Here is a 13,394-nt window from a genome sequence, read left to right on the forward strand (position 1 = left end):
TTTTTTTTTTTGAAAGAATGAAGTGATCTGTGGTGAGATTGTTCACAAATTAAACATCCCTGTATTACAGAGGGAGGAAAAAAAACAAACAAAATATTATTTATATAAATATATATATACATATATACATACATACACACACACATACACACAAATATACACTCACTGGCCACTTTATTAGGTACACCTTGCTAGTACCAAGAAAATCTCCCCCACACCATTACACCACCACCAGCCTGAACCTTTGATACAACACAAGATGGATCCATGCTTTCATGTTGTTTCCGCCAAATTCTGACCTAACCATCTGAATGTCGCAGCAACCAATCCCAGTGGATCAGCAGTTTTTGAAATACTCAGACCAGCCTGTCTGGCACCAACAACCATGCCACTTTCAAAGTCACTTAAATCCCCTTTCTTCCTCATTCTGATGCTCGTTTTGAGGTTCAGCAAGTCGTCTTCACCACGACCTAGATGCCTAAAAGCGTTGAGTTACTGTCATGTGATTGGCTGATTAGCAATTTGTGATACCAAGCAATTGAACAGGTGTACCTAATAAATTTGCTGGTGAGTCTATCTATCTATCTATCTATCTATATATATATATATATATATATATATATATATATATATAAATAATTTTACTGTATACAGTATATTGTGGTTAGTTACCACCACATCCTAAATTTAGGATCCCAGAATAAAACTTTATAAGATGCCTATGATCCTGGAGAGGCCTGCATTGAAAACTTTTCCTTTGACCACATATATAAACCCTCTGCGAATATTATTTGAGTGTGCTGCTTGGCAAGTTTGTCTGATTCCATTATTGCAAGGCGATTGTGCAGGTCATTTTACTTCTTGTCAGCAGTCTACTAACTTGACTGTGCCACTAGAAGAAAAATAATCCAACAATACAAGGAAAAAAATATCAAATAAAAACTTCATTGCAGTGAATTCCCTAAAATCAATGACCGAAGCCACTTTGTGCTCTAGAAATTTCCAAGGTCGTGAGCGATGGACAGCTACATCCAAGGTCATTTCCTGGACTAAGTGCAATAATCTGTTTTATTGATAAACTGTATGGCGGAGTGTGCTGTATCTTGCACACGCATACATACTGTTTTTTTTTTTTTTTTTTTTTTTTTAAAGCCCAACGTGCACCATGTAGATTTCAAATATGCCTCGCACATTATATAATTTGCATTGTTAAATAAGGACATGAATTATTTTTACATAGGACTGACATATGGATAAGTGACATACACATGGGTTTCACTGGATGGACTTCCATCCAGTCTAGTGGACCAGTCCAGTCTGTGTCCAGTGAAAACAGAAACAAGCTCTCCTGCGCTCTACGACCCAGAGCAAGGGTGGATGGATGGAAACAGAACTTGAGAAAATTCGACCACCAATGCATAGGAGGTTGTGCGGCTCTAAACAAGGCTGGGGAAGCCCGACCAGTAATGCAAAGTGAAACAAAAAAAGCGCACCAACCTTGCGCATTACCTCAGTAAACTGTAATTTTATTAAATTGAGAATTATACTCACAAACAACGAAGTAAATCAAGCATATAGGTCCTCAAAGGAACTTTAGGAGTGTAGAACCAGTGCCAGTCACATCACAAGGGTAGACTCTTAAAGTAAGGCTGACGCGTTTCGAAGGGGGGGCCCCTTCATCAGATAGGAACATGAATTATTTTTACATAGGACTGACATATGGATAAGTGACATACACATGGGTTTCACTGGATGGGCTTCCATCCAGTCCAGTCTGTGTCCAGTGGAAACAGAAACAAGCTCTCCTGCGCTCTATGACCCAGAGCAAGGGTGGATGGATGGAAACAGAACTGGAGAAAATTCGACCACCAATGCATATAGGGTTGTGCGGCTCTAAACAAGGCTGGGGAAGCCCGACCAGTAATGCAAAGTGAAACAAAAAAAGCGCACCAACCTTGCGCATTACCTCAGTAAACTGTAATTTTATTAAATTGAGAATAATACTTACAAACAACGAGGTAAATCAAGCATATAGGTCCTCAAAGGAACTTTAGGAGTGTAGAACCAGTGCCAGTCACATCACAAGGGTAGACTCTTAAAGTAAGGCTGACGTATTTCGAAGGGGGTCCCTTCTTCATCAGATAGGAACATGAATTATTTTTACATAGGACTGACATATGGATAAGTGACATACACATGGGTTTCACTGGATGGGCTTCCATCCAGTCCAGTCTGTGTCCAGTGGACACAGGGCTTGAAGACTGTGGTGTTCTAATTGCCAATACATTTTCTTTAGTATCTTCATTTAATTCAGCCAACATAGACTCTTGAAAACTAAAAGGAGGTTACAGCAGAATTGAACGGTAGACTGTCAAAAGCCTCAAAATCCTTTGTAAACCATATTTAAAATCCTTTACATATGGACGGTGTGATCACCCATGCACATGCAACCCCAATGGAGACACAGCCCACCCCAAGTCCACCATAGTTCTGTTTGATTGTCAGATATATAGACACTCTGGGTAATGAGTGGAATAAGACAACAGCTGTGAAAGAAATCCTAATGGAGCTGTCTTATAACACATCCTTCCTTTGTGCCTCTTTAGGAAGGCCAACCATGAGTCAATTAAATTGTTCTGGCATTGTTTTAAGAGGAAGTTGTGTGTGTAAATAGACCAGTTGGTAAGTTTGTGCTGGGGAAAAAGATGAAAAAGTTCAATTTGACAGGCCGACTTTATGAATGTCTTCCTTATATTGATGTAAAATAAAAGAATTTTTGTTTGGGCTGAATTAAATAAAGAGGGATGTTTATTTTAACGATGGAAGAACAAGCTAGGCTTGTTTAACCAGTGGCTGCCGGGAGGAGCCAGTTAACTGCTTGCGGACTGCGGTAGAAAACCTTGGCGCCAACTTATCTTCTTTACGACCCAATATTCCACCAATATCAATAGTACAGTCTAATTTATAAACTGTAAACCATTACTGCAAATAAAGAAACAAATGTAAACCTCCATTTGATTTACATTCGGTCCTAACGTTTGCTAGGTCCCTCTGCCTAAGTGCCATAGATCTTCGACTTACGTATGTTGGTCCGACCCAAGTAGAGGTATTAGAAAGAATGCCGGCCCTATAAATGCTCACCACTGGACAAGAGTTTACTGGTTTTTTATCTCACACTTTTTACATGGCCTTTAAGTGGAAGAAGAGTAAAAAGTGCTGGCAAGACATGAATCTTTGTTGAACAGTGCAGGTAGTAGGAAAAGTTAGAACAAAATGTACTTTTTTTTTTTTTGCTTCAGTATATAACCCGTCAAATTTTGGTGTGAAATGTGTGGATTTTAAGTCATGAACATTTTAACTGAAGATCCAAAGTGGTCAAAGCTTTTCATTTACTTTTATTCTATACTCAATGAGCTGGAAATAAATTGCCCTTGGCAGTTTATATATGAACAAATACCCTGATGCATATGTGGACCCCACTCACTCATAAAGGCTTAAGGTGAACCTACAGCCCAGATTATGGGCATTCAAGTTCCTGTATATCTTTGAAAAGCAGTAAATGAGCCCTCACTGACCTTTGTAGCTGCAGACACTGTGGAGTGATGTGAAGTCGCTTAAAGTCATTCTCTTTAACATATCAGCAACTGAGAGAGTGACTCATAGGACTTTAGTGCTGTAAATGTTGAGAATTATTTGTTTCACAGTGCTCACAGCCTAAGAGGTCAGTGAGGGCATGTTTTACAGCACATTTCTTGCTTGTTAGGAATTTGTAAATACTGTATGTCCATAGTCTGGCCACATGTTGATTTTATGAGGCTCAGAAGCTATATAGATTATAGCTCCTTGGTACAGTTTACCTAAAACATTTTGGGGGTTTGGATGGGGGGGGGGGGTTAGTACCACTGTCAGGTTTTTTGCTGTCTGTGTCTCCATTCGGGAGATGCATTCTCTCTAGTTGTCCAGATCACTGTTATGACCGGAAATTAAAGTGAGGGTTAATCCAAACTTATGAGTTGTCATCAACACAGGAACAGAAGGTAAATCTTCCAATAGGGACAGTGATAACTGTCTAAGAAGGCATTTCCCTCACGTTGGAATTATATCCTTTTACTTTCAGTTGAATCTACAGTACAGGGAGAAAACGAGACATGGTTGGAAAAACTAGATTTGATTTAACCCTCCCCTACTCTAGCCCAGGGGTGGACTGACCATTTGGGGCACTGCCCGAGGGCCCGGGGTCAGTAGGGGGCCCCATGAGATGCCCCTGGTACCTTTTTCATAGGCTTTTTTGAGTTTGGGCAAGGACACAGGGGCCCCATGATCCCCAGTTGCCCGGGGGCCCCATGAGTTGTCAGTCCGCCCCTGCTCTAGCCATTATTTTTAAAAACGTTTTGGTATTAGAAATACTTTTTTTTTTTTTCAGTGAAAGCTTTGGAAATACTTTAATCCATCAATACTTATGTACAAAGCGGTTGAAATATATTATATTATTACCCAAGAACAACAGTGTGCCTTGTGTCTTCTCAGTAAAGACCTATAAAGTCTAACTCAATTTAAGAGTTCTCCACCTGTTGTTCAACTGTTACTAGAGCCTCATCTCTCCTGCTAAATGAATGCCAGTTAAACAAGCACACAATGTTCACTCTGGTTTATATGATCAATCCACGCTGTGCACTTGGCATGTTACCTCTATTAAATGTCAAAGTACAATATTGATAAATTTCTGTTTTTTCCTTTTTTCTCTATCTGCAGCTGAAAGAAGTGTTTGCACTGACACAGCCTCAGGAAAGCCGAAGATGGCTGCCAAACGCAAAGGCGGCCTGAAACTAAATGCTATCTGTGCCAAACTAAGCCGGCAGGTTGTATCAGAACATGGGTCAGATCTAGGAGATGCTGAACCTGGACCACTGGAAAGCAGTGAAAGAGAAGGGGAAAAGAAACGAGAAGTGGATCCCACCGACAGCCTCACCTCTGATCAACGTGCAGAGGAAGATAAACGCCGTAGGGAGGTGATAGAGAAATGGGTCAATGGGGAGTACACAGAAGAACCCCTCGAAAGGCCGACTAAAGACTATAAGAGAATAGGCTTGGCTGAGCTTCCCCCTGAAGGTGTCTACATGGTACAGCCCAAGGGGTGCAGTGATGAAGAAGACAACACTGAGGAGACCAGGACCTCCCAAACCAGCAGGTACTTGGAGGAGAGAGAACCTGATAGGACTGTCTCCAAGGAACCAGAGACAGCTGCAAAAATTGCCCCAGGAGCACCTCCAGGTGAGTTTCACTATCAGTCTTTAAATGCCAATACAACTGCGAACCCTAGATTACTTCAACAATCAGAAATAGGTTTTTACTTTGTAGATCTACAGCATATTTATTATTAGAGAACACATCTTTGCACAGCACTTTCCTCCTTCCTTTTTTCATGTGCTGTGGAACTTTGAATTCATTTCCTTATAAATAATAATGCTTTTGTACACGTCGGGGTTGATTTACTAAAGGCAAAGACTGTTCACACTTTGTATGGGTATTTTTACTTTGCAGGGGAATTTCCTCTTAGCCTGTGAATGAGGTGACTTCCATCATTCAATCATGTGCTAGCAAGAATGCTTTTTTTTTTTTTTTGCACATGATTTGGTATTCTTTACAAAGAGAAATTTCACTACATTCGCCAAACTCTGGGGAAAATTCCAGGAGAATTTTCTCTTAGTCCAGTGTATGAGATGACTTCCATCATCCAATCGTGCGCAAGCAAAAATGGCCTTTTTTTTTTCTTTCAAGTGATTTGGTATTCTTTACAAAGAGAAATTTCACTACATTCACCAAGGTCTGGGGAAAATTCCAGGAGAATTTTCTCTTAGCCCAGTGTATGAGATGACTTCCATCATCCAATCTTGCGCAAGAAAGAATGGCCTTTTTTTCTTTCAAATGATTTGGTATTCTTTACAAAGAGAAATTTCACTACATTCGCCAAACTCTGGGGAAAATTCCAGGAGAATTTTCTCTTAGTCCAGTGTATGAGATGACGTCCATCATCCAATCATGCGCAAGCAAAAATGGCCTTTTTTTTTTTCTTTCAAGTGATTTGGTATTCTTTACAAAGAGAAATTTCACTACATTCGCCAAACTCTGGGGAAAATTCCAGGAAAATTTTCTCTTAGTCCAGTGTATGAGATGACTTCCATCATCCAATCATGTTACTCATACACTGGACTAAGAGAAAATTCTCCTGGAATTTTCCCCAGAGTTTAGTGATGACTTCCATCATCCAATCATGAGCAAGCAAAAATAGCCTTTTTTTCTTTCAAGTGATTTGGTATTCTTTACAAAGAGAAATTTCACTACATTCGCCAAAATCTGGGGAAAATTCCAGGAGAATTTTCTCTTAGTCCAGTATATGAGATGACTTCCATCATCCAATCATGTTACTCATACACTGGGGAAAATTCCAGGAGAATTTTCTCTTAGTCCAGAGTTTGGCGATGAATTCCATCATCCAATCATGCGCAAGCAAAAATGGCATTTTTTTCTTTCAAGTGATTTGATATTCTTTACAATGAGAAATTTCACTACATTCGCCAAGCTCTGGGGATGCCTTGCAAAGTCAACGGCCTATTTGCCTTTGAATACCAAATGAGCAGAAGGAAGAGCCTATTTGCCTTTAGTAAATCAGCCTCCTTATTTGTAGCCTCTCAATGTATGTTAGCTGTAGACTAAAGGAGTTGCTCTCTTGCTTCCAGGTATCACCAAATTGTCTATTCAGGCAACCAATACATCTACCACTCGTTCACTTTCTCCATTCATCTTTTGTCTTGTTACGGTATTACCGGACATGAATGGGGATAAGAAGACTTGAAAGAATTATGGGACAAATTTGCCAGTTGTCTTACAGCAGAAGTTAATTAGCACTGGAACAATGTTATTCTTTCCCTTCTATACATTTATCTCTATCAAGCTCTTTCTTGAGTTTCATAGGGGCTCAGCTTTTGCTAGTATTAATTAAACAGTAGCCTAGAATTAATAAACTGGGATAATATATAGTTTTCATTCGATGGAAATGCCATTGTAGCCCCGGTATTGCACCTTCTCCCCGTACTCTTGTGTTTGCCGTGACAGCCATGCAGACAGCAGCCAGCCGGCAGTCTCTGTCTCGGAGTATTTAGGCGGTCAGACTGTTGGCTTGGCTGTCTGCTGGTTGGCTGCGAGTGGCAGTGCTCGGCTCATAATTATGCATGAAGATATAAACAGAGCTGTTTAATTATCCTTCACCACATCAGTGACAAAGTAATTAACAAACATTGTGAGATCAATGGGAAGATGTGTGACCTTCAACAGACGCCCATAGGAAAGCATTTCCCTCTATGGGACAAGGTGACTCGGCTCATCGTGTGCACTGATACAGAGACATACGATTGCTGGCGTACGGTACGCACGACCACTTCTTGTGGGATCCCAGATCAAAAATGATTCCTCCTCCTTTAGTGTTTTCTTTCCAAATATAGTCAGAAAGTGCTATTTATATCTCCATGCCTGTGTCCCTTAACATCTAACCGAGGGACACTGGGGGGGAGCCTTCCCTGCAGTGTGTGAGTACAGAGGAAAGCACTGTCATTCCTAATTGCTTTCAAACCACAAACATTTAATATAATGTGCCCAGCGTGCTGAAAAAAAAAAACAAAAAAAAAACAACCCTCTGACTACGTACAAAGAAAGCACCTATCTACAATGGTCAAATACGCTGTGAAGGACATTTATCAAACAACGTCATGTCAAATGTAGACGCAAATCAGGCTGCCTGGTGGCAGTTTTTATGTGTATTTTAACTCCTTTCGTCTGTAATCCTAGGCAGCCAGCCGTGACAAATGTGCACAGGTCTGCAAATTTAAATACCGCAATAGATTTACCACTGGAGAGGAGATTTTTACTAAAAACAGACGCACAATTAAGAAGTGGTCAGGGGCAGGTTTTATTTTGTCGCAGCGCTACCTGAGAGCAGCTACAGGAGCAATTCATGAAATAGGTTCATAAATCTGTCTCAAATTTGTCTCATTGCTACTGTTCAGAATGGCCTGGCTGTGCAACAAAATAGATAAATCCCCCCCCCCTATATTATAATACAGTGACACCAAGAACATCATAGATAACACTTACTACAACAGAATAAAAGCCTCCAGTTTATTGACTACCCTACAGCCCTCTGTGTTACTCATACGTCAGATCAATGGTCAGCCACTTGAGTACTAGTCTGTATATACCCCATCATTACCAGATTGATATATCACTATGATAATTTGACATTTACGCAACACCGTAGCAAAATTAATTTTATATCATTTTTTTTTTTTTAGATGGGTAGAACTTTGTTTTGGTGGTATTTAATAACCACTGTTTTGTAATATTTTTTTTTTAATTAAAAAAAAAACAAAAACAAAACACAAACATAAAAAAAAATTATCCCACAGACTTTGGTATTATCATCAGCATCAAAATCAATAGCAATTTAAAGCCTCTACCTTACAAAAAAAAAACAACAACCATTGGTGGTCAGTCCCAATTAAAATCCCCCTCCAAAAATAAACTATTCCACAACCATTGGTGGTCGGTGCCAATTCAAATCCCCCTCCAAAAAAAACTATTCCACAACCATTGGTGGTCGGTGCCAATTCAAATCCCCCTCCAAAAAAAACTATTCCACAACCATTGGTGGTCGAAGCCAATTCAAATCCCCCCCCCAAAAAACTATTCCACAACCATTGGTGGTCGATGCCAATTCAAATCCCCCCCCCCAAAAAAAAAACTATTCCACAACCATTGGTGGTCAGTCCCAATTCAAATCCCCCTCCAAAACAAAACTATTCCACAACCATTGGTGGTCAGTGCCAATTCAAATCCCCCTCCAAAAAAAACTATTCCGCAACCATTGGTGGTCAGTGCCAATTTAAATCCCCCCCCCCCAAAATAAAACAATTCCACAACCATTGGTGGTCAGTGCCAATTCAAATCCCCCTCCAAAACAAAACTATTCCACAACCATTGGTGGTCGGTGCCAATTCAAATCCCCCTCCAAAAAAAACTATTCCACAACCATTGGTGGTCGGTGCCAATTCAAATCCCCCTCCAAATAAACTATTCCACAACCATTGGTGGTCGGTGCCAATTCAAATCCCCCTCCAAAAAAAAACTATTCCACAACCATTGGTGGTCGGTGCCAATTCAAATCCCCCTCCAAAAAAAACTATTCCACAACCATTGGTGGTCGGTGCCAATTCAAATCCCCCTCCAAAAAAAACTATTCCACAACCATTGGTGGTCGGTGCCAATTCAAATCCCCCCCACCCCCCCCAAAAAAAAACAACAATTTCATAACCATTGGTGGTCAGTGGCGCTTTAACACCCCGGACTCTACCTCAAAACAATCCTACAGACATTGGTGGTCAGTGCCATTTTAGTCTCTGTTCACACCAATGCCTTTTTTTAGTGCTTTTTGCAGAAACGCATTGCAGTCCATTTAACATGGTTTCCTATGGAACATGTTTGCATCTATGCTTTTTTGAGCTGCTGCATTTTTGGAAAGGGTCAGGGACTTTCCTAAAAGCAAAAAGCAGAGTTTTTGCTTCAATAGAGTCCAAAGGAGAAGATTCTGAAATGAATGGTAGTGCAGTTTTGCCGTAGTTTGCATTTTTATCCTGTCCAGTAACAAAAAAAAATTCCCCTTTTAATACAAAAAAAAGCTGAACAAAACGAGGTAAAAACGCATCAAAAATGTGTAGAAAAACATAAAACAAACAGCAAAAAGCACTGGTGAAAGCATCAAACGCAAAATGTGTATAAGTGAACCAAGCCTTAAACCCCCTAACTTGAAAATAAATTAGAAAAGAAAAAAACAATAATTGGTGGTCAGTGGCACTTTAACCCCCCCCCCCCCATTCTTCAACCCTCAGAAATAGTCCCACAATCATTGGTGGTAAATAGCATTCTTTATGCCCCCCTTTCCCCACCTTCACCTTTCATCTGGCAAAGTCCTTCTCTCTGCTTTGCTTCCAAACATCCAATCCATTTGCCACCAAGGAAGGGGAACTTCCTCCATGTTTATTGGGCCGATTATTTGTAAACAATAGTACAGTACACTTGTGATGGTTGTAATTGGTTCAAAGCAATCTAAAAAAGGGACAGAGCCCTAAAAATACATTAGAAAATAAAAGAAAAACAAAAATTGGTGGTCATTGGCACTTTAACCCCCTCCCCTTCAACCCCCCAAAACAGTCCCATAATCACGGATGGTAAGTGGCATTCATTAACACCCCCCCCCCCTTCTCCTTCTTCACCTTTAATCTAGGGAAAAAAAATTATTTCTGCTTTGTTTACGAACATCTAGTCCATTTGCCACCAAGGAAGGGAAGCTTCCTCCATGTTTAATGGGCTGATTATTTGTAAACAATAGTACAGTACACTTGTGATGGTTGTAATTGATTCAATGCAATCTAAAGGTACAGAGCCACTCCGAATGGCTCTGTATATCATACGCCTGTGATCTAAGCTGTTCAATGATTGCCACCCTGGCCACCTGTGTGCGAGTTCTGCAGAAACATTTACAAATTTCACTCTGGAAGATGCCATACAACGCTCTTATTTTATTTTTAACACACAATATGGCAGTATTGAGGTGGGGAAGCCAGAAAACTTAAGTTTTTATTTGGGAGGGGACAGTTGCTTGTAAAATTCTACTTTTTTCTACCTTTTCTTTTTTTTCTGCAACCAATGTTGAAGGATGTGAGTTGTACACATCATTTAAAAAAGAACCATTCAAAATGTAAGCTAAAATCTTTTTTGGCCAAAGATCATTTTCCATATTTAAATGCCATAGCATGGTGTGACATAAGTAACGTTCCACCAGCAGAAAGTGGGTTTTTTTTTTTATAGTCAGGGCCCTCAATCCCCTCATGTTTTGCATTGTATTGGTATTGTTCTGTCACATGTTCTGTCCCCCTTTGTAATGTACAGCGCTGAGCGAACCATTGGCGCTTTATAAATACTGTATAATAATAATATAGTCAAGTGAAGAGTACCTCAGCCAGCTACACGGAAATAAAATTAAAGTATAACTCCAGGCAAACAGTTAAACATAAGCTGAAAGCTATATATACTGACGCATTTCACCCCACCCATGACTAAGCCCTCTGGGTGGGACAAAATGCATCGGTGGCATGGCCTGGACAGAGCTGGGCCGAAACTGCTTTTACCCTAGCAACTGTCTGGTCTGGTTGGGGTGCCGCATTCTGGACTTTCTCCTCTTCATATTTGAGTGTATTGAGCCAGAATGGGCTCCTCCTAAGCCAGCACCTTCAGGGTGAGTCACTGTAATTAGACAGAGGAACCTGGAGGAGCACCCTTCATTTTTTGGGTGCCGGTTCACAAGGTGATGACAACTCTATTGCAACTTCCCATGTCATGTGCCTGCACATTAGACTATAAAAGAACACCAACACTCTGCTGAGGTTATCTCTGTGCTTCCCTTGGCCTTAAATATCTCCATGTGACTGAAACATGTTAGACTGACAGCACCAGCTTTAAAATTAAATCTCTGTAATGGAGAAATTGTCTGTGCTCTCTCACTTTCTAGACACACGGCAGGCTCACAACAGTAGCTCCATTCTGACACATCTTCTGAGATGGTTATTATTATTATACAGTATTTATAAAGCGCCAATAGTTCGCTCAGCGCTGTACATTACAAAGGGGGACAGAACATGTGACAGAACAATACCAATACAATGCAAAACATGAGGGGATTGAGGGCCCTGCTCTTTGGAGCTTACAATCTAGGAGGGAGGGGATGGTGGAACAGGAGGAGATAGCTGTGGGGGATGGAGTGGTAGGAAGAGTGGAGGAGGTCGGCAAGTTAGCAGGGGGTGGGGTAGGCTTCCCTGAAGAGATGGGTTTTCAGGGTGCGCCTAAAGGAGAGGAGAGTAGGTGATAATCTGATGGGTTGGGGCAGGGAGTTCCAGAGGAGGGGTGACACCCTGGAGAAGTCCTGGAGGCGGGTATGGGAGGAGGAGACCAGGGAACTAGAGGGAAGGAGGTCTTGTGAGGAGCGGAGTGTGCGTGCTGGGTGGTACTTGGATATTAGGTCAGTGATGTAGTTCGGGGCAGTATGGTGGACGGCTTTGTACGTCAGTGTGGTTAAATTCTTTCAAGCCCAACTTATCCCTCCATGCTTAGCACAGTCAGTGCCGTTTTCAGTTCATCATTTTGATGACTGCTAAAAATGAAAACTGACCCTAAAGAGCTCTTACAGGAATTGGTGAAAAAAATCCTATCTATATTTCTTCAGGTGAAACTGCTGTACATTTCCAAAACTTTTATTATTACAAGTAAATGCTTCCCAACTTTAGAATGAAACACAAAGGAAAATGAACAATGACCAATTCACGTAACTAAAACTGCATGGTGCAAAATCTGCATATAAACCAATCAGCTTCCAGGTTTTATTGTCAAAGCTTCATTGAACAAGCTGAAGTCAGAAGTTGATTGGCTGGCATGCAGAGCTGCACCAGATTCTGAGAGCTCCAGTTTTAGTAAATCTCCCCCATAGTACTTTCCTCACTTTAGTGAATCAAGGCTCAAGTAAGAAGATTCAAAACTAAAGTTCATCGTTCCTCCTCTTGAGCTGGCTGTACACCAATAGACTTTTGTGCAAAAATTTTTAATATTTGTAATGTTTGTTTGATTTTCTAATGATTAGAGGGGTCAAAATGGCACTGACTGTGCTAAACATGGAGGGATAAGGAGGGCTTGCCTTCTCAGAAGATGTATCAGGATCAGGGGTGGACTGACAACTCATGGGGCCCCGGGCAATAGGGGATCATGGGGTCCCCGTGTCCTTGCCCAAACGCAAAAAAGCCTATGAAAAAGGTATCAGGGCATCTCATGGGGCCCCCTACTGACCCCGGGCCCTCGGGCAGTGCCCGAGTTTTCAAATGGTTAGTCCGCCCTGATCAGGATTAAGCTACCAATGTAAGTCCAGTGTGAGCAGAATGGAAATTTTTTCTGGAATGAATAATCTTCTGTGAATGTGGTTTTCATTCAGGAAAAAATGTACATATTGTAATTAAACCTGTCTAATGTGTCCGGGATTCCATTCAAATACCAAGTCTGGCTTTCAAATGTAATTAGTTGACTCAGCGATGGCAAGAAATAATGTTCTGTTGAATGACTGTATGGTCATCTCTACTGTTCTTTCTGCCTGTCGTTGCTTTTTGTCAGTCCCATTTAGTGCATAGAGGAACTAACAATTATGTATACACACTAACGCCGGCCATAGAGGAGTCGAAAACGGAACATTCTATTCAAAAAAGGAAAATGGCTCATACAATTGTGCCATCATTTGTTTTGTTTTT

At 40.9% G+C, this 13,394-nt stretch overlaps 1 protein-coding gene across 8 annotated transcripts in view; it reads left to right on the forward strand.

Annotated features, from left to right (window-relative positions):
- Positions 1-13,394, forward strand: part of CASZ1 (castor zinc finger 1) — a 469,392-nt gene that overhangs the window by 413,066 nt on the left and 42,932 nt on the right. For all 8 annotated transcript variants that reach the window (XM_089658417.1, XM_089658416.1, XM_089658418.1 and 5 more), the window contains one exon: positions 4,753-5,271. In XM_089658417.1, the coding sequence (XP_089514543.1) occupies positions 4,797-5,271 (475 nt within the window). In that variant the 5' untranslated portion in view covers positions 4,753-4,796. The remainder of the gene's footprint in view (positions 1-4,752; positions 5,272-13,394) is intronic.

This window comes from Staurois parvus, unplaced genomic scaffold (assembly GCF_062004578.1).
Source record: "Staurois parvus isolate SC_StPar_1 unplaced genomic scaffold, SC_StPar_1.0 ptg001066l, whole genome shotgun sequence".
In the NCBI taxonomy this organism is placed as follows: domain Eukaryota; kingdom Metazoa; phylum Chordata; class Amphibia; order Anura; family Ranidae; genus Staurois; species Staurois parvus.